This window comes from Trichosurus vulpecula, chromosome 5, assembly GCF_011100635.1.
Source record: "Trichosurus vulpecula isolate mTriVul1 chromosome 5, mTriVul1.pri, whole genome shotgun sequence".
Taxonomy (NCBI): Eukaryota; Metazoa; Chordata; class Mammalia; order Diprotodontia; family Phalangeridae; genus Trichosurus; species Trichosurus vulpecula.
Window position 1 is genome coordinate 65,977,996 of NC_050577.1, and position 27,986 is coordinate 66,005,981.

A 27,986-nucleotide genomic window follows, 5' to 3' on the forward strand; every position below is an offset into this window, starting at 1 on the left:
AGTGTGGCACACCGGAAAGAGCCTTGGACTTGATTGAAGAGCCTCAGACTTACATCCTGCCTCTGATACTTATCAATCATGTGACCAATGGTAAATCACTTGGTCTGGCTTGGCCTCAGTTTCCTCATCTGCCAAATGGACATAATAGTAACAACCTCACAGGGTTGTTGGGAGGATCAAATAAGATGACTAAGTCAATTACTTAGCCTGCCTTATTCTCCAAAGTTTTTGATCACATATTCCTCATCAGAAAAAAAAAAATTAGGCATGTTCCCCAAGCCATGAGATGATCTTGGGAACAGGAGACTGGTATGTTGGGGTTGTTTGGGAGAAGTGTTCCAAATCATACCTGAGCAGCTGCTGCTGTGTGCCCAGGTCTCAGGTTACTGAGTTACTCAGTTATGTTACTGTATGAGGGGCCAACCCCAGGGCTGAAGTAGAGATATTAGACACTTGAGCCTTATGGGAAGGGGTGAAATGGAGGAACGTTGGGCTATGATGAGTAAAGGGCAGGTGTGGCTGTGTTGGAGACAATCCCCACAATATTTGCAACCTACGTTCCCACCTTCCATTGGTGATCTTCATACCCCTTTGGGAAGACCACTGCCTTAAAGTGTTATATAAACAACAGTTATTATTATTATTATTATTATTATTATTATCATTATTATTATCTGAATGAGTATCCCCTCTTCAACATCTCTGATAAGAATGCATCTAACCCCTTCCTGATGACCTCTAATGATAGAGAACTCATGACCTCCCACAGCAGCCCATTTCATTTTTGATTACCTCTCCTTGTTAGGAATGCTAATCATATGTGGAGCTCAAATCTGCCTTTCTGCAACACCCCCTCTTCCCCTAGATCTACGGTCACCCTATGGTCCCTAATTTGCCCTAGGGGCACCAAGCAGCACAAATCTAATCTCTCTCTGACATTAACTATGTGCCTTCTTTTGATAATTAATAAATTTGTACCTACGTATGAGCATATGAGCCCTGATGTGCAAGATGGGCCCCATCCTATGATCTATGATGCATGTTTCCTACAGAAAAATTTGAAGATAATTTGAAATCAAAGTACTTCTGGAGGGCCAAAAGACTGGAACTTACTTTTGGAATTCATCATTATGCAGGAAAGGTAAGACAACCTAAAAGTTAACTCCATATTATCCTTTTATTTGTATCTACGCAGAAGAAATAAAAAATGAAAATATAAGCCAATCCCCATAATGAAAAGGAATCTATGTACTTAATTTTTTGAAAAATATTTTAATAATTATATTTAATGCAATTTATTTCCTTTGTAATCCTATATATTTTATTTCGTGCACATAAAAACATTATTGAGAGAAGGGGTCCCTAGGCTTTAACAGACTGCCCAAGAGGTCCATGACACATAAAAAGGTTAAGACCCTCCCATTATAGGGATGACCTAGAATAGCATCACCACTTTGCTCACAATCCATCTCCTCTGGCTTCCTACTCTTCTTGCCCTACTTCTACCTGTTACAGTCTCCCAAGCTACATGTTGCATGCTGCTACTTTTTATTTTTGCCTGGGGTGGGGGAAGGAAGGGAAAGAGGAGGGAAAGGAACCCCAGCAAGCAAACAAACAAGACCCCAAGAGGCAACCCCTGGATTGAAACAAAAAAATAAGTTCTGAGTAGACCCTGGAGTTTTTCAAAAGGAATTTTTACTGAGAAACTAGGGGGAAATAAAAATGGCACGTAAGGAGAGGAAAATAAAGAGAGGGAGATGGAGAAGCAAAGTCACAGAAATGGATGAATTTCAGAGAGTATAGGTTTCTGATACCAGTCTAATTAAATTCTAGCCATGACTGAAATTGCCCAGCATAGCTTATGAGAGAGTTTAATCCCTGATTCCTTTTCTTGATCTCAAACTCCTATCTGAAGAGCCTCACCCCCTTTTGCTTTCCCCCCTCCTATTCCTTTCAAGGAGTGGTGGGAAGCCCTGGCATGAGAACTCAATTAATCAACCAGGTAATGGGCCCCTATGAACTACCTATTATATCAGATCAAACCCCAGCCCCTCTGGCATTCACCAAAACCCTTGGTTCCTCTCTGATGGAAAGCAAGCTGCTATTCCCTAAAAGGCATGTATAAGGTCATAGGATCATGGGAGTTAGGCCTGGAAGGGACTTTGGAGACCATCTAATTCACTCCCTTCATTTGATAAATTAGGAAATTAAGGATCAGAGATATTCACCCAAGGTTACACATAAATATATTTAAATTCTCATGCATTTTGTTAATGCACTACTTTCTAACTAAGTCTCCTAATAGTTCATTTTTTCCCTTATGTCAAAGAGCCACTGGGGATATATTTCCACTTCTTTTCAGCAGCTGTACTGGAGAGTCCCTGGGACTACAGTGATCTTTAGAAAGCCTCCAAGTTTCATAGAATCTGAACACACATTGTGATCATGGAATAGACATACTTTGTGTTTACACAAAGATCACATCTTTCTTTCTTTGTGTTCTTAGCATCCAAAGCTCTGTAAAGGTCTATCATAATGGACAGTTGTGACCATGGCCTTTATCAACAGGTCCTGTATAATGCAAGTGGGTTCTTAGCTAAAAACAGGGATACCCTTCCAACTGACATTGTGCTGCTCCTGAGATCATCAGAAAACCACGTCATTCGACAGCTGGTAAACCATCCTCTTTCCAAAACAGGTAAAGCATTTGCGTTTTGCTTAGATCTTTTGGTAACATCTGATTGTCTAGTTTTGTCTGTCATTTTAATTAGTTATCTTGGTCCTTTTCAGCTTACTAAGTATGCATTGATTACATCTTCCCTTTCTTTCCCCTCTATACCTGACCCCTAAGATCTTCTAAAGCAGAGATTGGTTCTTAACCTGGGGCTTGTGAATTTGTGTTCTGGTTTTTTTTTAATATTTTGATAACTCTATTTCAATGTAATTGCTTTCCTTGATAATCTTATCTATTTTATGTCTTTAAAAACATTATTCAGAGAAGTCTAGGTTTCACCAGACTGCCAAATGGGTCATTGATACCAAAAATGTTAAGAAACCCAGCTTAAAAACATGTGTGCATAAGTAAATACGATTAATAGATACATAGGCATATTTATCAATTGTATTTATATATACACACCCGTGTGTGTGTATGTGTACACAAAAAAACAGGTTTACAGCTTCTTTGAAGGATACTTCATTTCTCCAGATAATATGATCACATCCTTAGAATTTACTGACTCCAAAGAATTCACAAGAGATATGTACCATTTTAATGGAGGTATCAATTTCTATAATAATTTTTGGAGACTGACCAATACTGAAAAGGAATTTTCCAGTACTACTAAGCTATCTCCAACTCCCCCTCACCACTGAAGGTAGACCAAAACCCACATGTCCTTTCATTTTCATCTCAAAGAAAGTCATTTTGGTATAGTAAGGATGCTCTTTCTTTAGAAACATGTTTGGTCATATCTCCCAGAGAACATCTATAATTCTAACTACAACCCAAATTCCTCCACAAACTATCCAGTAAAACTCAGCATATGAATCATACTCTGCAAAACAAAAGTCCATTTCTTGGTTGGAGGGGCAGGATAGGGAAGATTCAGGCATTGAAGCATAGCTAGGATTGGGTGATCATGGCTTTCTCTCTATGCACTGAAATTTAGAGGGTTCTGAAAGTATGTATACTTTTTCAGTAGGCAGAAAAAGCTAATTTTACCCAACTAGTTAGCAAAAATAATTTGTTAAATCAAGAATCCACCAGGTGCTGCTTTATTTCCATCCCTACCTCCCCACAGTCACATCTCAGGCATAGTCCTCCCATGCCCAACTCTGCCCTGCTTCCCTTCCCCAACAGTGCCCTTCCCCAGAAGTAACCTCACACCTCTGTGGGCTTTAGCCCCAGGAGATTTGTCAACAAGTTCTTGTGTCTCAAGATCTGAAGCCACTCCATTCACCCAGTTCCCATCACCTCCACGTTTAACTTCTTGAGCAATTTCATTTTGTGGTGTTTGCCCTAAAGGTCAGAAGAGCTAAGTATGGCCCTGTTCAGAAATGAGGGCTTTAAAAACTGTTTTTAAAAAATAGAAACATTCAGCCTGCTTCCCTCAAATTAAAAAAAAACATTAAAACTTTTAAATTTTTTAAATTTGATTTTTTAATTTTAAAAATTTAATTTAAATTTAAAATTAAAAATTTTAACATTTTAGAATTATATAGTAAATTTCATAAATTTATTTTTAAAAATAAAACATTTAAAAATTAACAATCATGTTATTTTCATAAAACTACACAAGGAGAAAGGAAGAGAGGCTAGGCTCTAAGATACCATATCCCAACACATATTGAGATCAAAAGATCAAATTCACTCCAGTTTGACTGAGAAACAAATGTTCCTAAATAAATGACTTTGTGAACACTAGAGACGATGGCAGCCCATATATCTCTAACTCTAATCAAGTTGAACAAAGGTTTCTTTACCATCCTGACAGGGTTAAATTAAAGTTACATGTTTGTAAGCTTCTAGGATCATAGAACTAAAGGAGGAAGGGACCTTTTAGATGAAGAAACTAAGGCCCAGGGATGCCTAGCAGATAAACTTTCTGAAATTAAAACCTTGGAACCCAAAGCCATCTATGACCAGCTTTTATCTACTGTGCCAAAATTCTATGCTAATTCAGATAGAATTCTCCTGGTCCCTGTGAATATATTCAATATTCTTTTTGAAATTGTAATAATTTCTATTTCGTTTTCTGATTTCTTAGCTGCTAAGTTATAAACTGTATTAAACTGAAAACCTCATAAATTTTCATCTCATTTTTAAATGTTTGATAAAATACAAAGATTTAGTTTTTAATCAGCTGCATGTTAAAATGGTATCTGATGTTTATACAGTGTTTTAAGTTTTATAAAATGATAGATATATACACACATGTATGTATATTATCTAATTTGAAGGCTGAAGATCACGTGTCCCGAGAGTATCCTGCATGTTATATATTCCAAATAAATGTTCTCCAAAGTATCAGAATATATCAATACAACACACAAGTTCCCTAGAAACCTCCAAGGCTTTTCCATATGCCTTAGTCCATAAAGGATTCATTTTAGTTGTTTTATGAACTGCCACACAATTCTGCTTGCTTATTCCTCTGTAATGAAAATAGGACAAACTGTCACTTCCAGAAGTTTCTACTGCCACAGACTCCTGTGTCACTCTCTCCCCACACACTCCCTTCCAGCCTCTTCCAAGATCCTGTAATGTAGCCTGTCTCTACAGTGAGTGGCACAGAGTTCTCTTTTCTGTCAGGGATCACAGGCATTCAGCCAGTGGGGAGAGGTAAGAAGGAAGGACCAGATCCTATGGTAGAGTGAAGATGCCACTCAATTGAACAAGCCACAAGCATCTGTTAAATACCAGCTGTATGCCAAGCACTGTGCTAAAAGATTGGTATACTAAGACAAAAAGTGAAACAGAATCCACCATCTGGGAACTCTCATTTCTCTTTTGTGTATAAGAATATACAAAATTCATATGAATAGATAAATGAAACATTGATTATGTGTCAACAGTGTGCTAAGTTCTAGGGATAGAAATACAAGTAAGACAGCCCTTGCCCTCAAGGTGCTTATTATATTCTAGTGGGGGAAAACAAAACCTAGAGGAATGCTGTGGTATGAGAGGTAGGGAGGAGGTAGCCAGGAAGCTGGACCCTGGTAAGTTTACCTCTCAGAACTGGAAGGTATAGAGTTGGAGTCCAAGCTAAGGGGGGCAGGAGGGGAACAGATATGCCTGCAGCTACAAGAGTTTATAAAGGGTCTAGGTAAGAGATGGTATTTGATTTGAGCAATGAAGGAAAACAGGTATTCTGAGATGTACAGCTGAGACAGGAGTTCATTCCAGGTATGAAGTACAGCCTGGGCAAAAGCACAGAGACAAGAGATAGAATGTTAGTGGATGGTGCATTGTACTTGAAGTCAGGACTCCTAGGTTCAAATTACAACCCAGACACTTAACAGCTATATGACCTCGGGCAATTCACTTAATCTCTCTATGCCTTACTAACTTCATCAGTAAAATGAGGGGGTTAGACTCAATAGCCTTCATTCCCTGGCCAATGTAAATCAATGACCCATCCTATATCATATTAGATTGTAAGCTCCTTGAAGGCAGGGGCTATTTTTTGCCTCCAGGTCTTTTCCAATGAGTCTCATCTTCTCATTATGTGGCCAAAGTATGTAAGTTTCAGCTTCAGTATTTGACCTTCCAGTGAATAGTCTGAATTAATTTCTTTAAATATTGACAGATTTGATCTCCTTGCTGTCCAAGGGATTCTCAAAGGTCTTCTCCAGCACCACAATTAAGGATACAATTTCCTAAATGATTCAACAAAGAGCAAATGAAGCATTTCATGTAAAAATAAGGCCTGAATCTGTAGTATAGGTAACTCCCATGTGAGAAAATTCCCCCTACTAGTGTATGTAAACACCTACACTGTGATGTGTACTCTTAGAGAATTTCCTCAAGCAATGAGAGGTTAAGTCCAGAGTCACACAGCCAGTATGTGTCAGAGATAGGACTGGAACCTAGGTCTTTCTGGTTTAGAGACAAACCCTTATAATTCATTTGAGCTTATTGTAATACCTAGTGTGAGATATGATTCTAATCCCCTTTACCACCATATTGCTACCCAATTGTCCCTTTAGTTTTTATTAAATGATGATGCTTTTTCCCCTATATTTTGTAATCTTGGGTTTGTCAAATATGGATTTGCTATACGCTTTGGGTCTAAGTTTGGATTATCAACTTTGTTCTATTGTTCCATTGTTCTGTTTTTTCCCATAATTCCCAACATAGCAGTAGTGGACAGAGGGCCAATCTTGGAGACAGGAAGGTCTGGGCTCAAGTATCACTTCCAATATATATTCACTGGTTGACCCTAGGCACATAACTTAAGCTCTCAGTGCCCCAGGAAACTTTCAATGACTGTTGACTTACAGAGCATTTGCTGATCTGACTCAGAGGAAGTAGACCTTACCCTGGAAATATCCTATGCTGATGAAATCACAGGTCCAGACCTAAAGAAAGTATTTATTTTGCTACTCTTTTTTTGATAATTTAATCTTTTATTTTCCCAATCACACATAAAAACAATTTCGACATCCTTTTTTTTAAAAAATTTTGAGTTCCAAATTCTCTTTTTCCCTCCTTTCCCTCCGCTGATAAGAAAAGCAGTTTGACATAGGTTACACATGTGTAGTCATGCAAAACACATTTCCATGTAAGTCATGCTGTGAAAGAAAACATAGACAAAAAGCAAGAAAAATAAAGAAAGTAAAGAAAAAGTATCTTCAACATCCATTCAATATGCTCTACCAGTTTCTGCTCTGGAGATGGACAGCACCTTTCATCATAAGTCCTTCAGAGTTGTCTTGGCTCATTGTATTGCTGAGAACAGCTAAATTGTTATTCACAGTAGATCATAGTATGATATTGCTGTTATGGTCTACAATATTCTCCTGGTTCTGCTCATTTCACTTTGCATCAGTTCATATAAGTTTTTCCAGGTTTTTCTGAGAGCCTCCTGCACATCATTTCTTCTAACACGATTGTATTCCATCACAATCATGTACAACAACTTGTCCAGCTATTCCCCAATTGATGGGCGTCCCCTCAATTTCTAATTCTTTGCCACCACAAAGAGAACTGCTACAAATATTAGTGTACACATAAGTCCTTTTCCTTTTTGTCTTTTTATTTCTTTGGGATACAAACCCAGGTATTGTTTGGTCAAAGGGTATGCATGGTTTTATACTCTTTTGGGCATAGTTCTTCTTTTGCTATTCTTGTCAGTTTGTTCTTCCATATAATTTTGCTGTCACTTTATCTAATTCTATGAAGTGTCCTATTAGCATTTTGATTGGATAAATTAATTTGGGGTGGCATTGCTCTTTTTATAACATTGACTCAATCTAGCTATATGCATTGGATATTTCTCCAGTTCAACCACCAAGCATTTTTATAGTCTGGGGGAGGGGGAAGGAGAGAAACATGGGTTTTTAAGAACAAAATAGTTTTAGAATTCTAGGAGATATATTAATTTTATTTACCTTTCCACAGGTAATCTGCCATATTCCAAAAATAAAAATATAATAAACTATCAACTAAGGACTTCACAAAGATCAATCAATCTATCAAAGGTAGGAAAATGCATTTTTCATGGTAGTGGATCTAACCTTTAAGATGGCAATATTTGCATTGCCACTGAAGGCAGTCGGTCCCTTTCAGGACTTGATATTTTACTTCTGCTTAGCCAGATATCTCTGCATTATAGAATCCCCTCTAGGAAGTGTTTTAAAAGTACAAATCTATCATGTATTTTTTGACCATTTTGTATAACTATGTTTTATTTATCCAAAAGACAAATTAAAAGTGTGTTCGTTAGCATATGAGGTTTTCATATGCTGTGTGTGGGCTCCTTAAGGAGCAAAGGTCATTTTCGGGAGAAGTTTATCTGCTTCCTGATACATACAGTTCATACAGATTCCTAGGAAAATCTTATTACTGAACAGCCCAACTCTGTCCTTACAAACACACAGGTCAAAGATATCAGAAGCAAGTTTTTTTACTCAAAAAGTACAAAAGAAAATGATCCCACCCAACTTCTGGCACCTTTTTTCCTTAAAATGACTTACATTCACTGTGTATTGTATGTATGACATATATATTATGTGTATATATGCATATATACATATATATGCACTAATGTCTTCATATCTCCTCTGTTAGAATGTAACCTCCTTGAGGAGAGCAACTGTCTCATTTTTGTCATTGTACCCTCACCACAGTGCCTAGTACTTTGGTGCTTAATAGCCAAATGTAGCGATGGATAGAGTTCTGGACTTGGAGTAAGGAAAACAAGTTTAAATCCTTCTTCAGACACTTTTTTAAATGTATGGTCCTGAACAAATGACTTAACCTCTCTCAATTTCCATTTACTCAATTGTAAAATCATAATTATAATAGCACTTATATAGCCCTTTCGGATTTGCAAAACACCTTTTTAAGTGAGTCATTTGGTCCTCGCAAGAACCCTGGGAGGTAGATATTATTACTATCCCCATTTATCAGATAAGAAAACTGAGGCAGTCAAAGGTTAAGTAACTTACCCAGGGTCACACAGTTAGTAAGTTTCTGAGGAAAGATGTGACTTCAAACTCATTACTTCTTCCACTTCAATATGCTGTCTTTTTTGTTGGTGGGTTTTTTTTCTTCTGGCAGTAGTAACTCACAATTATATAGTACTAATAGGTTTAAAAGCACTTTCTACACAACTCTGTGAGGTAGGCATTAAAAGTAATATGATCCCTGTCTTACATGTAAGGAAACTGAGGCTTTGGGGTGTTGCATTATTTGGCACTTGCTGAGAAGCACACTCCTGGTTATCAACCAAAGTCTTTTGACTCCAAGACCTGGCCTTCTCCCACCAACCTAATGTTATAAGGGCAAAGGAGAGATCAATCCAGACAATGACAGTTAGATGAGGAATCTAATCCCTTTCAGCTGGGAAGATCTAGGATGGCTTTCATCAGCTTTCCCTACTCTCTGCTCTGACCAAAGCTCTCCTCTGCTTTAGTCATATCCAAGTGCATTCTTTACCTTCTCTCTAGGTTCCCTTGCCTGCCAAACATTAGTTCTCCTTCCAGAGTCTTCTCCCTTTAGACTACCCCACCCCTCTCTCTGATATCAGGACTTGTCCCTGATCTGGCTTTTCTCTATCTCAAGCAGTTGAGAGCTAGGGTAACCTAGTCTATTTTTTCCACCTAAAACTTAATCCATGCTTTCCATCTTGCTGTAAGTTGCTCAAGATTAAGATGTTGCCACACCCAACCCTAAGACACAGAGCTTTTAGAAGCTGGATTACATGTGTGAGACCAACCAAGTCCACCATGATACTGACAAAATACTGCAGGCCAGAACCTGTTCTTTACTAAGAAAATCACACACCTTGTGATCCTTATGCATGTCTTAGCATCTAGCTATATCTTCAGGATACAAAATGGCACAGTCTGTGGGAAAATTATTGGCCTTCCAGGCTTGAGTCATGAAGCAGTTTACAGGTACTTAAGGTGTCATTTTCCTTCCTAATTTTTTAGGGAGAAAATGGAGAATCAACATATCTTGCGAGAGAGACGACCAACATGAAAACACAAACTGTTGCATCCTATTTCAGAGTAAGATATAAACTTGCTTCCTGTGATTGGGGGTGGGTAGGAGGGGAGGGTTAGTAGCTCAGCCCAATAAAGAATTGCAGGCCAGGAGCTAGTGACAAACCTCAGAGAGTCATTAGCAAAGAAGAATAGTTTCATTCATCATGTAAAATTTAGTCTATGCACCCCAGGTTAGCGAATGATGTCAAAAATATGTGAATTTGGTACATTATGAGAATTTGCCTACAAGATGATTAATCAACATAATTACTTTGCTGAATCTCTTGCCCTTAGAAGCAGCTCACAAAATCAACAGAATAAAAATTAAGCTGGTACCAAACTCCATGTCAAAACAGTAATCATAGGTGTTTCTTTTCCTTATTCCTGGGTGGCCAGTATTAGAGATGAGGAAAGTGGTCAGAATATCTCTCCATCCCATCATACATCACCTCTACTGCTCATAGTGGGACACACATACAGATGTTCCTATAGTCTGTGATTCAGTCTTCTCAATAATTTGTTTTTATCTAAATTACTGAGGTGTTATGACACTTCCTTTCTGAAAAATATTTTTATAATGAAAATAAAGGATTGATTGAACTACAGTAGATGTCATCATGTCTTGTAGTATTCCCTGATGGATTTATTATCAAAGATGGTGGTTGGCCAGCCTCACTTTGTTCGTTGCATCAAGCCAAATAATGATCGCCAGGCCAGGAAATTTGATAAGGAAAAAGTTATGTTACAGTTGCGCTACACCGGAATTCTGGAAACAGCAAGGATTCGGAGGCAGGGCTATTCCCATCGTATACTTTTTGCTAACTTCATTAAGCGGTATGTGCATTCTTTGTAAATATTCATATTCTATGGATACTGATCTTTCTCTTTTTTACATGTTTTTATTTCATTAAATATTTCCCAATTACATGTAAAAAATTTTTTAACTTTTTTTTAGTTCTAAATTCTCTCCCTCCCTCCCTCCTGCCCAGGCCAGCAATATGATATCAATTATATGTATTAAGTCATACAGAAATATTTCCATATTAGCCATGTTGCAAATAAAACACAAAAAATAAAGGTTTTTTTAAAGTGTGCTTCAATCTGCACTCAGAGTTCATCAGTTCTCTCTCTAGAGGTGGATAGTATTTTTTATCGTAGGTCCCTTGGAAATGTCTTGGGTCATAGTCTTGAGCAGAGTATCTAAGTCACCGTTGACCATTCTTCCAATATTGCTGTTACTGTGTACAATGTTCTTATTTATTCATTTTTAATATTAGAGGAATATATAATCTCATGGAACTGGAAGGAAGATTTGAATTTATCTATTCCCCTGATTTTATGCATCAGTAAACCAAGACTCAGAGAGTTGAGTTGACTGTTTATATCAGAATTGGAACTAGAACCGAAGTCTCTGTTTCTAAAATCAGTGATCTTGCCAATATATTATACCATTCAAGACCCATTCTCCAGAAGTTTCCTGATTTTCCTCAAACTTAGTGCCTTCCCTCCGAGACTAAACCCAATTTAGCTTCTATATATCTTGTTCTTTGCAAAGTTGTCTCTCTCATTAAACAATCAGCTCCTTGAGAGCAGGGACTGGGTTTTTTCTTTGTAATCTTGGCATTTAGCACGGTGCCTGGAACATAGTAGATGCTTAATAAATGCTAGTTGACTGACTCACTGTCTTGCTAAGATTTAGTAATATGATTATTACTGTGAGTATAACCAAAACAGCTCTAAAGGTAAATTCTACCCTCAATTGGGTATCAGTTTTGATAGTTTAGTTCCTTAGTTCAAAAGGAACTTCCAGCATAAGACACCCTTGGCTCCTTTAAAGAGATTAAAGTATGAATTCACATTAAGAATGCTTCAGAAAATGTTGATATCTTAAGCAGTATGTAAATGATGCATCGTTTCTTAAACACACTTGAAAACCCCTCCGTCTACTTTATTAGAAAGTTTTTTTTTCCATAAAAGGAAGAGTCAAATATTTGGCTAAGCAGCCAGAAGATTCTAGTTTCTTCTAAGAGGCATTCTTTTTTTGAAGTGATGTTTTCTATTGGTCCAGAGACTTATACTTTAGGAAAAGGCTAAGGGGAGGGTTAAGTGTTTTTGCCTTGCATTGTGCTGCCAGTGGCTTAGCAAGTGCCTGGCATAAAGTATGTACTTAATAAATGCTGTTTGTCCTTCCTTCTCAAAGAGGACCATGACATCAGGGAGGTGATGCCATGACGTGCAAGTGAATTGAATTTCAGTGAGGGAAGGCTGTGCAAAGTCACCAGACTAACTTTCTCCTCCAGAGCCACCTGGGTCCAGTGGCCAGATATTAATAAATAATAAATGCTTTAGTCTTGACTGACTAATTGTGCCTGTGCTGTACTGATTTGCCAGCCTTTATATGAAAGCACTCAGGAGATTCTCAGGCTGTCTCATGTATATTTGTTTGAGTTGACAGCCACTTGGAGATCAGATAAACAGTTAGCATCATTCAATATAAGCTTATTGCTAGTAGGGATCATTTCATTCTTTGTACCTATATCCCCAGTGCCTTAGACATAGTAGGTGCTTAATAAATACTTAGTGATTGATTAGCGTTTCCTAGGTACCTACTATATCCTGTGGCTCCAAGAAGCTGTAGTTTGCACAGAGGCCACACTCCAGTAAAACCTTCTCAGCAGATGAGCTAACCAAGTTTAGGGTAACTAACAGACCTCAAAACCATTGGTGAGTTAATGGGATGTCTTCCCCAAGAATGTAAAAACTTCCCCAGGCAGAATGGGGGAATGAGAAGAATTGGTTCCAGCAGCCATGAAGGTGGCTGAAGCAGGCTTGGTCAGACATTGAAGAGGTCAAGGTTATCCACTGCATCCCAGACCATCACCATCATCTTGACTTTTGTCTTGCCACTGGACTTTAATGATTCTAGAAGAAAGAGTGAGACTTAATGACCTTGTGCAACTCTGCCTCACTTAAATCCATTTCATGGGTGCTAATGTCATTGGTCCTCCTCCAAAATGAAGGGCAAACTACAAAAACTATGTACCTACTATGTGCCAGGCACTATGCTAGGTGCTGAAGATACAAATTCAAAGAATGAAACAATTCTGATTTTCAAGGAGTTTACATTCTAATGGATGAAATAAATATAGATGTATTTATATATAGATATGAAAAATACATATGCACATACAGAATAAATTTGAATAAACACTAGTAATTGAACTAGTACTAGAATTTAAGAGTACCTGGAAGGACTAAGGTATGTCAATTGTTGAAGTTCATGTCTTTATCCATTAGGAAATGAAAACAGAGATAGTAAGATGAAAAATTTTATTTCAAAGTAAAATTATGATATATGTTTATAGTTATTTGTATTTAAAGTACATTTATACAGATAGAAATTATAGTAAATTCTAGTAAAAATCACTCTTAAAATTTGCATCAGTTGATATTCCTAGTCCAAGGGCACTAGCAGTTGAAGGGATCAGGAAAATCTTTATGCAGAAGGTGGTGCTGGAGTTGCATTTGAAGGAAGTGAGTGATTCTGTAGGGAAGAAGGGAGGAGGTAGTACATTCGAGGCATGGAAGCAGCCAATACAAAAGCAAAGCAATGACACTAGAAATGGTATGTGTGAAGAATGGAGAGAAGGTCATTTTGGCTAGATCTCATAGTAAAGGAGTGGGAATGATGTACAGTGAGTCTAGGAAGTTAGATCAGCACTAGGATGTAAAGGTCTTTGAAAGCTAAGCAGAAGAGGGTCCCCAGAAGCTGTGGATCTACTAGAGCCATCTGTGATGAATTCTAGAATCTTCCAATAGAGTGTCCCCAGTAGGGTCCAGGAATGTGACAGGTAGCATTTGCATATGCTGGGAAGATGGGAGTGGGAATTCTAGCCATGGGAATAGGTAAAGGCATAAGCAAAGAAAGAAGGAAGGGAAGCACAAAGTATATCTGAGTGACAGTGAATTGACCAGTTTGGCTAAGGTAAAGGATTGGTGTAGGAGAGTAGAGAGAGGGAAGAATATGAAGGTTGGCTCAAATTGGATTATTTTGACTATAGATATCCTTGAAAGTCACACTAACATACATGGCTTTCAAAGTAGCTATCTTTTTGTTAATATGACAACAAAATAAACTAACCCTGTCCACTTTTGGAAGCTGGAACTGATGATCGCTCATTTGGCAGGTCAGAAACTCCAATGAATTTTAAATTGATTCGAAAATGTTAAATTATTGTGGAGGTGGGGAAAAGCTTAGGTAGTAAATGGAGACTTTGAAGGTGGAAAAACTAAGTGCCAAGGTGACCTAACCTCAGGCCATTTATACAATAAGTCAGTTGCTAAATGTTTTGCTTTGTCTGTTATTTTAAAGCTTTCCTCCAAATTGGCAAGGAATCTAAGATGGAATGTTTTGCAAAAGCCTGTGGTGGTGATAATAGAACCAAATAACCCTCCCAGGTATCCAAAGTGTATGATGTTAGGCTTTGACTGAGTTTCTAAATAAAACGCAGAAATTAGTTAGACCCTTTGGTTGCTGTGTTCCAGTTAGATAATTCTGTGTTGTTGCAAAGAAACAAATTTTAAATGGCAACTATGCTTCCTGAACTCATTTTTGCATAGAAGGCTAAATCTGAGTACATGTAAACAAGAGTGATTTCATGCAACTCCAGAATCTAAGGGTTAAAAGGAACCTCCAAGGGTTCCTCCACCTCACCAGGAATCCTTGATATAACTCCTCCAACAGGTGACCATCCAATTGCCTTTCAGAATGTCAAGTGATGGATAACTCTACCACCCCGTAGGAGCCCATTTTAATTTGGATCACCCCTACCATTAGGATTGCTTTTCCTTATGGAGTCAAAATCCACTTCCTTGCAGTGTTCACCCATTGTTCCTGGAGCCCAACAAAAAGCATTTAATCTCACCCTGAAAAAAGACTATCATTTAGTTGAAGGTAACTGCCATGGCACTCCAAATTCCTGTCTTCTCCAAGCCAAAGATTCCAAGCTCCTTCCATTGATCCTCTTGTAGCAAAGTCTCAAGAGTTAAATGCTGACCAGTGAGCTCTGTAGTAAATGGCTTCCTTTATATTCTTGCCTTGAAACCAATTTGATTCTGGGCCATCTAATGTTGAATCATCTAAGCTAGGGAACCCTGTATCTATTCCAGAACTGCCCTAAGGGGTTCTTCCTCAGCCCTACACCACCTTTGTCTGAAGGATGCCTCAAATACAAATACACATTTATTGAGCGCCTACTATATGCCAGGCACCATACTAATTTCTGGGGATAAAACAGGAGAAAGAATTCCCAAGGATTTCATGGCAACTCTCTTCCTCTCTATACCCAGCAGGCTAGTGTCCACCTAGATCTGGAGACAGATAAGCAGGCTACATTCAACCCCCTTTACTGTACTAATAAAAACCTGTTTCTGGCTTTAGGTACTATATCCTCTGCTTCAGATCAAGTGAGGAACCTCCAGTAAGCCCTGAAACCTGTGCTGCCATCTTAGAACAAGCTGGTCTTGATAACTGGGCTCTTGGAAAAACCAAAGTAATGTTTTAATATGTGTGTAGATATAGAGATATATAGACTCTCTTCACTTGAGGTTTATGAAATTGTGTTTTGACAACTGTAAAGCTAGTGCCATGGAATTGGGAATAAGATAAATAAATGGTTCCTTTCCTATTTAATAACAGCTCTGCCTTTTTATGTTACACAATCTCAAGAAACTTTTTTTTTGTTTTTCTCTTTTAAGGCAGTTGGGGTTAAGTGACTTGCCCAGGGTCACACAGCTAATAAGTATCTGAGGTCAGATTTGAACTCAGGTCCTCCTGACTTCAGGGCCAGTGCTCTATGCACTGTGCCCCCAAGAAAGTAGAAGTTCTTAATGATGGTACTTGCTCTGAGATGCTAGGTCAGAATCAGAAGGAAATGTTCTTTAAAAGCCTTACCAAAAGAAGGATGCTGTAATGAATATGGTAATAATGATCCTACATAAAGACTGACTGATTTTTTTCTTTCTACTTTGTAATTCTCCAAAAGGAGCAGTAAAGAATCCATAAGGGACCATACTGTCAAACTGAAACATTCAAGTCCTTTTGTAATATTCTGTTCTGCTCAGGATTCAAATCCTACCTATAACCCACACTGGCTGTGTGACCCTGGTCAATTCACATGACTTTTCAGTGCTCTAGACAACTTTTGAGGGCTGTAAGTTGCAGGGAAGTTACTGAACCTACATTTTTGTTAGAGGGAATTTCCTCACCTAGGAATTCCCTATCCAGTAAAGTTACAAGGCTAGTCCTTAGCCCTAACCTCAAATCTGGCACAGTAGTGATGTAATTTACTCTGTGTAAATTGAATCCCATTCTTCCTATAACCACCAAACATATATTGCATAAGTGTGTACATACTTAACTTCTGCCTGCCTCAGTTTCCTCATTTAGAAAATGAGGTTAATAATAGCACCTATCCCAGGCTTCTTTTGAGGATATAATGAGATAATAATTCTGAAGTGCTTTATAAACTATATAATGATGATACTATATAATGCAAATTTAATTATACTATATAATACAAACATAATTGCAAACTATATTATGATAATACTATATAATAAAAACTTAATTATAACTTGTTATATATATTTATATGCAAATATAAACATATATAAATTATAAATATATTATAAACTACATAATAATGATACATGATGACAATGGTGGTGGTGGTGGTGATGGTAGTGATGTGTATCTTCACATATTTACTATGTCCATAGATAAAGCACTGCTTAAACAACCTCAGAGGCCACCCAATTCCATTCCCTTAATTTACATATGAAGAAATTAAGGTCTCAGAGATTAAGTGACTTGAGCAAGGTCATACAAGTAGTAAGCATCAATGGCAGGATCTGAATCTGAATCCTCTAATACTAGTATCCTTTCCACTATACCCCAGGTGTCAGATCTCAGATCCTGCCAGATAATTGCTTATTTAAACTCCTAGAGAAAGATAAGCAATGTTTGGTCTTTGAAATTAGAAGACTTTTAGGGAAATGATGCATTACCTTGTATCTCTCAGATAGCCTGGACCTTTCCAAGGAGAGAGAGAAAGATAAAATCCCAAGTCTGAGTAGAGTGTTAAGCTCAACATTGTGGGAACCTAACTGGAGAACAAGGAGCATGTGTTGGCCACCCATGGCATTCAAGTATAAGAATGGTTGCTGTCACCTTTAGAGAAGCTCTCAAAAGTTGGTATAGCACTAAGAATTAATTGACATAGAAGACCTGGATTTAAATCTTGACTCTGACACACAGTAGCTATGTGACTATGGGCAAGTCAGTGCCTGGCTTCTCAGTGCCACTGACAACTGTCTATGCTTCTCTGTGTGGATGAATTGGTGGTATGCATCAAAGAAGGCTGTTTTCACATTGGGAGTTTCCCACGTCATGAAATCACAAGCCCAGATCAAAGGGGAAAAATATAACACTAAAAATCATATTTCAAACCAGGTCCTTCCCCTTTGCAGATTTATATGCAAAAGTCCAATCCAATCGTTGTGACTAAATGTAAGCAGTATTTGACTGGAGTATTTCATATTTTCACAGTGCTTCATATTAAGCATTTGTCAAGGAAGCTGTTTTAGGGGAAGGTTGGCTTGTACCAAGCTATTATTATGGAATGGAAAGCCACCTCAAGACAAACACCCAACCTGGTCTTTAAACTAGTCCAAGAACCTATGTAGTGGAACAAGTAGCAATCATGTGGCACACAGAGAAACATATTTTTAATAACAATTTTCTCTTTAGAACCCAAAAAATAGCCAGTTTAATTCAACATACATTAAGTACCTACTGTGTGCAAGACACTGTGCCAGGTGCTGGGAATACAAAGCAAAAAACAAAAAGACTCACTGTCCTGGTCAGAAAGCTATTCTTAACTACAAATGGAGTTTTTACTCATAAAAAGGCTGAACCTTCATGATATTTGTGTAGCATTTTCAAACTATTTGTATTTTTCCATTTCACCTTTTCCAACTCATTAAGATGGATAAAGGTATTTAACATAAGGACATTTCTAATACTGTGGGAAAAAAGAAATGATGACCTTTTTAAACAGACTGAATTTGAAATGAATTGTCAGCAGCAGAGCAGACTAAATATATCAGCTTCAGAGTTACATAGAAATTAAAAGCTAGATCTAATCAAAAGGCATAGTGCTAATTTGCTTGTCCGTGGAGATACATTCTCATGCAATCGAATTCTTGTGCAAAAGTAGCTTCTGATATTTGCTCCCTGTGTAACCTTGAGCAACTCTGAGAGAAGTCTATCATAAGGGTTACATGGGTCTCATGTCTCAGTTGTCAGGTTTGAATTATAAAAGCTGCTTTTTTAGTTACTGAAATAAATTCTCTTTGCAATGAGCTATTAATAAATGTTTAACCTTTCAGGGAGGAAATATGCCACCTTGTTCCCAAAAGGTTATTAAGTTCTTTATATTCAGAAGATTCAGTCCTCCAGGCACCTATTTGTGGAATGGAAAACTATCTTCATTTTGTATTTACGATTCTGAAATGCCAATGTAGGAATGTTTAAAGTCAGGACTCTGTCCAAAAAGAATAGGTGTCCATTACTTCCTACAGGTGACTCTGTTATAGGTCTGTACACTGATCTGTACCTCTCTTTGCTCAACTGAAAAATGAAATTCTTAATTGTCCCCCACTTGTAAATTAGACTATGGGAAGTAATTTTATTATATTTTTTAATTATTAGCTTCAGTCAATTTTTAGATTGAAAGATTTTAGACTGAAATTTTTAGAGATTTTAATGTCCTCCATTAATACCATTGGTCCATTCCATAAAATCTATAGTCTTTAATTATCAATGAAAGTGTTGATTCCTGGAAGTGGAGTATAGTGGAAAGGTAGTAGAAGATTTAGAGTTGGAGCTACTGAGTTCAAATCTCCCTTTGCAGTTTATGATCTATGTGTCCTGGGAAAAATCATGTGACTTCACTGGACCTCAGTTCCATTATCCGCAAGAGAAGCAGGCTAGATTAGATGATCCTTAAATGTCCCTTTCAGTTCTTAATGATCTCTATCAGAATTAGCAAACTACACCAATTGACCAAATCTGCGTTTAAAATTGTAAAAGTCTTTCTTAATTCTTGAGCTATGTAGGCTGTGGGCCAGAATTGACCCTCAGGATGTACTTTGCCTACTCTATATTATGCCAAACAGAGGTTTTCTGTGCCATAACAACTGCAAAAGCATAGCAGCCATCAGCCCAGAACCCCATAGTCTATTGTTTTCCAAGTCCAAAATTACAGACAATAGCATTTAAATAGTAATATTAGAAACTCTAATGTAGCAGTTTTTACAGGCAGCTTGATGAATATTAAAAATGTGCAATTAATATTCAGGTATCCTTTCTGCTACCTGAGAAAGATCTTTGCTTATAGGCATGTTATAGGATTACAAACTTGATCCTTTTAGATACAGACATCATAATTGCTATGTCTATTTTTTTTAACTCTTTTAAGGTGTTCCTTAAATATTATCATGTGGAAGAGTTGAATTTAATGAGAAAGGAAAAAGTTGACAAGATCATATTGATACAGGCCTGTGTCAGAGGATTCTTGGGTTCAAAGAGGTATAAAAAATTACAGGAGAAAAGGAAAGAGAGTGCTACTAAGATACAGTCAGGTAAACACATGAAAGCTCTTTGATTATTCAATAGAGAAATTAATCAACTTGGATATAGATGGACAGTTGATATTTGACCATGCTGATACCAACCACATCTCATTCATAGTTTTTATATAGTTTGATCTGATTACAAATTTTTGTTATTCTGATGCATTAGTTATTCTGAACCTAATCTGGTTTGACTTAACAGTGGACTATTTAAAATACAGGATGCTTTTTCACCTGCTACTTTATTGCAGCTCCTAATCCTGTGCACTCTGGTGACATCTCAATGAAATGTTATTTACCTAACATATAAGACAGAACCATTGATGAAATTCACTAATTGTATAGCCTCAAGCTTCACAATATTCTCAACTCAACAGACAGCTTGGATTTTGTCTGTTTCTACAGATGTTGCCTGTGCTTGCATTATTTTTGACAAGTTAATCAAATCTCACCTTTCTAAAGGGCATTCTTTTTCTATTAACTGTAGGGAATATGTAGACATTATCACATTTACTTTAAATTCCTGTCACAAATGGTGATTTTTTCTTGTGTTTCATTTTTCATTAATAATTTATGTTGTTATATGGACAAAATGGCAAACCAATAGTCAAAAAATTTAGATTTCCACTTCAGTACTACCGGCTCATTGCTGTTTAATTTCCTATTACTATCAGGTACCAAATAGCAAATTCTGAGGTCTTCAGCCACAAGATTCACCATAAATAAAAATAATTGACCACAATTTTAAGGATACCTTCTAAGCACTTAATATGGTTAGTGTTTTAACGGTTCTAAAAGATCACTTTAAAGTGCCACCTTTCCCATAGATAATTTGAGAATATCAAAAATTAACTTCAAATGTTTATTGCCAAACACCTGACACGTAAGTATTATTTTCCTTTTTTTAAATCAGCTTGACCTGCCCATGTCATCATAGCCTGCCAATGTTATTTTAGATCTGTTTCTGTGTTTGGGATACAGGACACTGTTTGCCTTGTAATTAAGCCTCTCTGTAACTATGTCCACACTAATTCTCTAACTGTCATAACTTGTCACCTGGAAAGTCTCAGTGATGGCTCTCCATTGTCATCATCATCTATAGACTCTTTTTACCTTTGTTGGGATCCTTAATTTCAATTTCTTCTGGTGGTGTTCAATTTTGTGACCATGTAGCCAATAAAACACATTTAATATTTGTGTTTCTCTAAGCAATAATAATTACTAAAATTGAATATGTGTTTTAATTTGCATTAGTTGCACGAGGGCATCTGGTTAGGAAACAAAGGAAAGAGATGGCTAAAAAGATGGAGAAAGAAGTAGCAACTCTCCAGATTCGTGACCAGGAATTCGAAAGAAAGTTCAGCTTTGAAAGGAAAAGGTATGGTAATCCTTTCCCATTATTGTGCCCCTCTAAAATATACAAAAGGGGTCAATATTTCCTCAGTGTAGGCTCCAATCCCTCTACACTTCCATAGACAGCTTCCATCAGCTACAACAACTAAAAAAATTAACACCAACCCTTAAGTGATCAGTTTCTCCAGATCTAGCAAAGATAAGCCTTAGAGGGCAGATATGCAATCTGTTGGAGGCCAGTATTTGAAGTCTTCCCATCTTGGTCAGATCTACCAGTGTTTGTTGGCATGGATTCAAAAAAACCAGGGTTATCTCAGTGCCACAGTGAATCATCAGAAAAAGATTTCAATGGAGAACTTTACATTTAGATTTGAAAAATCCATTAAAATACAAAAAAATAGTAATATTTTTACAAATATTTTTCATTCATGTAATTTCATCTAATATGAATGAAAGAGAAGAGCATGGCATAGTGGATCAAGTACTAGATACACTTGGCTTCAACTCCTGCTTCTGGCACTTATTAGCTGTGTGACCAGTTATTTCTCTTCTCAGTGCCCCCTAAATGGCTCTCTGAAGCTAGAAGATGCAGGTGAGTTATCATCTGCATTGGTGGAAAGGGGTTTAACACTGGGAGTACTTACACCAGTGAAACCACAGATCTGTTCTTCACCCTGCTACATAACTCCTCCCCACCCCCTGCCAAATTACTGAAAACCAGTTTGCTTTAGGGAGCCATTTCTATCTTTGTGGTTATTTGTTTGTATTGCCTTTTGGGGGTAATCACAAGATGAAAGATCTACAGATGAAAGATCTCAGAAGCTGTCTAATCCAATCCTTCTGCCCTCCCATTTTACAGATTAGAAAATGTACCAGGTTGCCTTTCTGATCTTGGTCTCGTGGGTACAACCTAGATTGATATGATCTTTTGATGCCACATTGATGACATTTTCAGGTGTTGGCAAACATCGGTTCTTTTGGAAGTATACAAAGTATTGGCAAAACATGTAGGAATTATAGATAATCCTTGGTTCCTCTCTGATTCTGGGACAACTGCTTGATGAGGCAGCATGGTGTAATGTAAGCGTGCTGGGCTTACAATCAGAGGACCTAGGTTTGAATCTTTTTTCCTCTATTTACTATCCATGGGACCCTGGGCAAGTAAGACATCCATTTTCACAAGGTGCTGTTCTAGGTGCTGAACCCTTTCATGATTATACCTCCAGAGTCTCGCTTGTGAGTACTCATGGTAAGAGTTCTTCATGAGTATATGTTCTTCAGAGAAAGAGAGGACAATGAAAATTGTTTGATGAATGCATGGAAGAGGAAGGTCTGGGACTTACATTATTGTTCCTTCATTTTCTAAAATTTTCTGATGCTCAGTGGGCTCTAGAAGCATTGACAGGACAGCTAGACAACTTGGAGGAGATGAAGAGTTTATACAGTCTGCGTTTTGTTCATATCCATATATATTTTGCATTACATCTGTGTTTATAGGCATTTTCTTTTCCAAGGAAACCTATATTGAAGGAAATGAAGTGGAACAGGCAGACCTCAATAAAATACAGATATGTGCTAGCATTTAAAAAAAGGATGAACTTTCCAATGAACCTGTCAAGTGATTTGACACTTATCTAATTATTCTCTTGATTTTCTTTAAAACAGACATTTATTTAGGACTTTAAGATTTACAGATCACTTTACAGGCAATATATTGTTTCATCTTCACAACAGTTCTGAGAAGCATGTACTACAACTGTTATTGTCTCCATTACACATATGAGGAAACAGGTCTAGCAAAGTTAAGTAGCCTGCCTATGGTCGCACCTAATAGTATCCATTGGTAGAATTTAAATACAATTATCTCTGTTGACTCTAAGTCCATAATTCTTTCTACTCACCCTATCTCCTCAAGCCATCTGGAAAGCAAGTATTTGGAGAAGTATTTAGTTAATGTAACTCCCTAGGTTTGTACTTTGAACTACTTAGGTGGCTCAGTGGAAAGAGTGCTGGGCCTTGAGTCAGGAGTGTCTGAGTTCAAATCCAGCCTCAGATACTTACTAACTGTAGTATCTCGAGCAAGTCACTTAACCTTGGTCTACCTCAGTTTCCTCATCTATGAAATGGGGCTTAATAATAGCACCTACTTTTCAGGGTTGTCAAAAGTATCAAATGAGATCATATTTTTAATGTGCTTAGCAGAGTGCCTGGCACATAGTAGGTATTTAAGAAGTGTTTATTCCCTTCCATCTACTTCCCTTTTATGGCTAATAAAATCCTTATCATTTATCACCTAAATATTTCCATGTGAGATTTGTTTATTATTTATCATATCCCTACTCCAATGTCATATGTTTTGTGCAGGGACTTCATTGTGGAGAAAGAATACTCTGAAAATGCAGTTCCTGCTAATGAAGCATTCAATCAATCTTTCAATAATAAAGGAAACGTATCAGTTATAAGAGCATCTAGTTTTAAGGCTAAAGAGGAGGCCATCGATGGCATTCAAAATAACTACAGAGAATATCAAATAAGCCATATCTGTGGGAAAGAACTTCAGCAGGAATTGGTTACAATGGAGGGCTTTAAGCCAGAAGTAAGCCTGGAACCAAATGGTAGAAAGGAACAGGAAAATATAACTAAGATAGAGACCACTGAGAAAGACACTGCTGTGATTCAGAGGAACCACCAGGACTACAACGAAGACAAGAATTTTGAGGAGCTAAAAATGGTGTATTCTGAAAGGAAAAGCATGTCAGAAAAGCCAAACTATATGGGATATCAATTCCGAGAGCATGGCCCTCACCAGGGTTCATTTAAAAAACCCTTGGAACCTAGTCTCAGCTTAAGGTATCAAAATGAAGACAGTAAAAAGAAAGAAAGGAGAACATCTTCCTTTATCCAGAATAATTCAAAGCATGGCCAGGAGAAAAGCCTTCTGAAGCATGAAGGAACAGTGCCCAGAGGAAGGAAGGCAGAATTAAAACAAGAATCTGTCAGAGAGAAAGAAAAACAAGTTGAGCAGAAAAGACAAGACTTGGAAGAAGATAAAGCCGCGGTATTCATTCAGAGCAAATATCGGGGCTATAGAAGAAGACAACAGTTAAGGGACGGAAAGCCCCCTTCTATTAAAAACCAAGAGTTTGCCTCAGGAAAACCAGACATAGGAAGACACACTTACAATGAATATTCCTATTCAATGAAACATAAGGGAAGTTTTAATATCAAGGCCAGGGATGAGAAGGATTTGAAGACAATTTCAGAGAAAGAAGCCTATGACTTGGCTGTTTTTTCAAAGCAGGTAGGTTGATAGCTTCATTTATTTCCCAGGAAAACTCTATATTATCCATAAAATTAATTATATTAAAGAAACAGTATTAATGGAGGTCATGGGGATGTTGGTGTTAGCTACCAATTATAGAGATGGTTAAGATTTACACAGCACTTATACTTTCTCATTTCAGTTTCACAAAACAATCTGGTGGGGGGTTAGGTGCTGTAAATATTCTTAATCCCATTTTAAAGATGAGGAAATTAAGACTCAGAAGGATTAAACGATTTTCCCGAAGTCACACTTCATTACCCTTTAAAAAAAAGAAGCCAAATAGTTAAATGAAACAGGAGAATGAATATGTTCAAATGAATATTCACTTTGTAATCCAACTAACTGACAACTATTCAACGTCAATAAAGCACATTACATAGTAACCACATTAATGTTTTATTCACAATGTCAAATAGAATGCTGATATCTGATCGCATGGATTGTTTTCATGTTATTGTTAGGAATTTTGTATTATAACCAAGAAAACCCCTAAGACTTTGATTTAGAGCCAGGAGACCTTAATGCCTCAGTTATATGGTTTCATAATATCCTTAAATTGTTTAAGATGACATTTTAACAAGCAAAAAGTTAGATTGCAGTCATTATGTGACAGTAGTCAAAGTTCAAATTAGTTGTTTTGAGACAGTAAGGAGACTCTAGAGAAAACTCCATTCACTGAAGAGATGAAAAATCACCTGGAGAGAAGACTTCATCTGAATATTTGTGAGAGGGCATTCCTAAGGGAGCTAATAGACACAAATTTGCAAGTCAGCATGGTATACTAATAGATAAATGAATGAATGGATGAATAAATAAGCTACTTCTAGGAGGCAGAAGACCCAGATTTTAGTTCCAGCTCTGCTGTGAACTAGCTGGATGATCTTGAACAAATTATTTGCCTACTTTAACTTTGGTTTCTTCATTTCTTGTCTTTCTCCTCCTTTCCCTTTTTTAGTTTGATTTTGGCACATGGAGCCTCCAAATATGAGAGTCTTGGTTCCATTGGGGGAATAGAGGGAAGGGCGGGACCAAAGAAAAGGATCATAAGTCTAAGTGAAAAAGGAAAATTAAATTCACTCTTATGATGTATAATCAATGAAGACAGTGAGTACAGCATGTGACATAATGATTTCAAGCAGTGAATGATCTGCATATCCCAGTATCATGTCATTGGCTGGGATACATGTTGTAAGAAAGAGCATAATGCCTTGCTCTCTGAGGTCATCCTCAAAGGTTATCTATAGCTTCTCTCACATAAATCTATCCTCCATCAACTTATTGAAGATTTTTCTTGAACCCATTTTGAGATTAAAACTGTATCATCTATTTGAGGAACTAGTTTACAATATACTTACTACCCACTATGTTGAGACAGAGAGAGAGAAAGAGAGAGAGAGAGAGAGAGAGAGAGAGAGAGAGAGAGAGAAAGCACTAAATCACACTTTAAGTATCCCTGAATTTCCTTCTTCTAAAGGTTGGAAATGTGAAGCCTAAATTCTGAAGCCTGGTCTCAAAGAAGAAATCTAGATTTAGAGGCCATTTAGATCCTCAGGCCACTGGTAACTGAAGACAGTGGAAGAGCTCTCAAAAAAAGCAAAAGCAGAGGAATAGAAGAGCTAATGACCCAGAAATAAGCTTAGGAAGATAAACGTGATGACTGAGGGGAAAGAAAGGCAAAAGAGAACGGCCAACAAGGCCTAGATTAAGAGTTTCAAGATGGAAAAAAAAGTGATCATCAGTGTCACAGACAGAAGACAGGGTCAACAAGACACAGAAATGGGAACAGAGAAAAAGCCCTTAGATTTAGCCAGGAATTGAATTCAGTTCAACAAGGGTGTATTAAATAGAGACCCTATGACAGACACTGGGCTAGGTGCTAAAGATACAGAAACAAAATAGGCCCCGAAGGGTAAGTAAGGCTGGAAGAAAGATTTCAGGAAATCCAGGAAATAGGAATAAGAAAATAACATTGAATATGGATAGCCATAAAAGGAAGACAGAACATGGAATAGTGATAACTTTGTTATTAGAGTCATGGCATACTGAAAAACAGAGGAGAAACCTAGAGATAGAGATGACTGTGTTGGGAAAAAATTGGCAGGGATCAACATATCAAACCACTACTAGGCACATGGAATGGTGGTTCTTTTTAACTTGATGTAACCTGAAACATGACTTTCTTTTTAGATATCAAGGTTATCAGAAGACTATTTCATCCTGCAGAAAAAACTGAATGAAATTATTTTGTTGCACCAACTGAAGCCTGTTTACCTTAGTGTTCATCCACCGATCAAGCCAATTAATAGACGAGTTCCTTCTCACCGCTGTATGTCAGGTAAAATTCTGTAGAGACTAGGGGAACCAACATTCCAGTTGTCTGGGAGAGGGACCTTAATTCTGAGCCACTTCTTTTGGAGCAAGAAACTGCTTCACAATCCTCTGCACAGCTCTTGTCATCTATACTTCATATCTCTTCTTTCCTTATTTTTTCTTCCTTTTCCTTTTTATCAGTTCGATTCTAGCACAAGGCACCTTCAGGCGGGAGAGTCTTAGTGTGGTTTGGTGAACAGAGAGGACAGGACTAAGAGAAAAGACCATTCATTCCAATTCCTTTTGTCAAGCTTCAAACCCTAAGCTGTATTTCTTCCAATGTATTCCGTGTATTCATTCAAATTGCAGGCAGTGTGTTAAGTGAGCACAAAATGGATTTGTGACAGTGGAAAGAACACTAGACCAAGAGAAGCAACACGGCTTCTGTGCTTAGGATGCTGGACTTGAAGTCAGGGAGGCCTAGGTTGTGATCCTATCTCGGTTAGTATTTTTGTGACTCTTCAGAAGAAATCAGTTATTTGCCACCTGACTATAAGATGCATATGTCAAAATATTTGAAGGGAGCAGAGCAGGGAGGAATAACAGTTCAACTCTGTGATTTTGAAAAGCATTTTGAATGCAATGATGTCTCAATAGATGACATCTCTAATTCCCTTATTTCTTCAAAATATCACTTTTTGATCATCTCCAAGCAGATCTGGGGCCAGGAGATGGCAAGTTAACCAGGGCACAATATCCTGAAAGCACAATGAAACATATTTTAAAGGCATATATCTTTAGTACTGAAAAATTCCCCTCTCCATGATACACGTGTTAATGTTTTTGATGAGCATAACATCATGACATATTGTGAGTTGTAAGAGACCCTAGAGAACAACTAGCCCAGGAGCGGGGAAACTGTGGCCTCGAGGCCGCAGGGGATTTGTTCTGTGAAGTTTTAGTCAAAGGGCTGCACTTGAGGACAGAGAAGGCTACATGTGGCCTCAAGGCCACAGATTCCCCACCCCTGATCTATCCCAACATCCTCATTTCACAGATGAGGAAAATGAGATCCACTTATGGTAAG

At 37.5% G+C, this 27,986-nt stretch overlaps 1 protein-coding gene across 1 annotated transcript in view; it reads left to right on the forward strand.

The window, feature by feature from the left end:
- MYO3A (myosin IIIA) overlaps window positions 1-27,986 on the forward strand; it is a 265,783-nt gene that overhangs the window by 193,795 nt on the left and 44,002 nt on the right. The window contains exons 20-29 of the mRNA XM_036761365.1: window positions 1,053-1,141; window positions 2,569-2,698; window positions 8,126-8,205; window positions 10,162-10,239; window positions 10,844-11,049; window positions 15,656-15,767; window positions 19,758-19,920; window positions 21,166-21,289; window positions 23,629-24,565; window positions 26,777-26,924. Of these exons, the coding sequence (XP_036617260.1) occupies window positions 1,053-1,141; window positions 2,569-2,698; window positions 8,126-8,205; window positions 10,162-10,239; window positions 10,844-11,049; window positions 15,656-15,767; window positions 19,758-19,920; window positions 21,166-21,289; window positions 23,629-24,565; window positions 26,777-26,924 (2,067 nt within the window). The remainder of the gene's footprint in view (window positions 1-1,052; window positions 1,142-2,568; window positions 2,699-8,125; window positions 8,206-10,161; window positions 10,240-10,843; window positions 11,050-15,655; window positions 15,768-19,757; window positions 19,921-21,165; window positions 21,290-23,628; window positions 24,566-26,776; window positions 26,925-27,986) is intronic.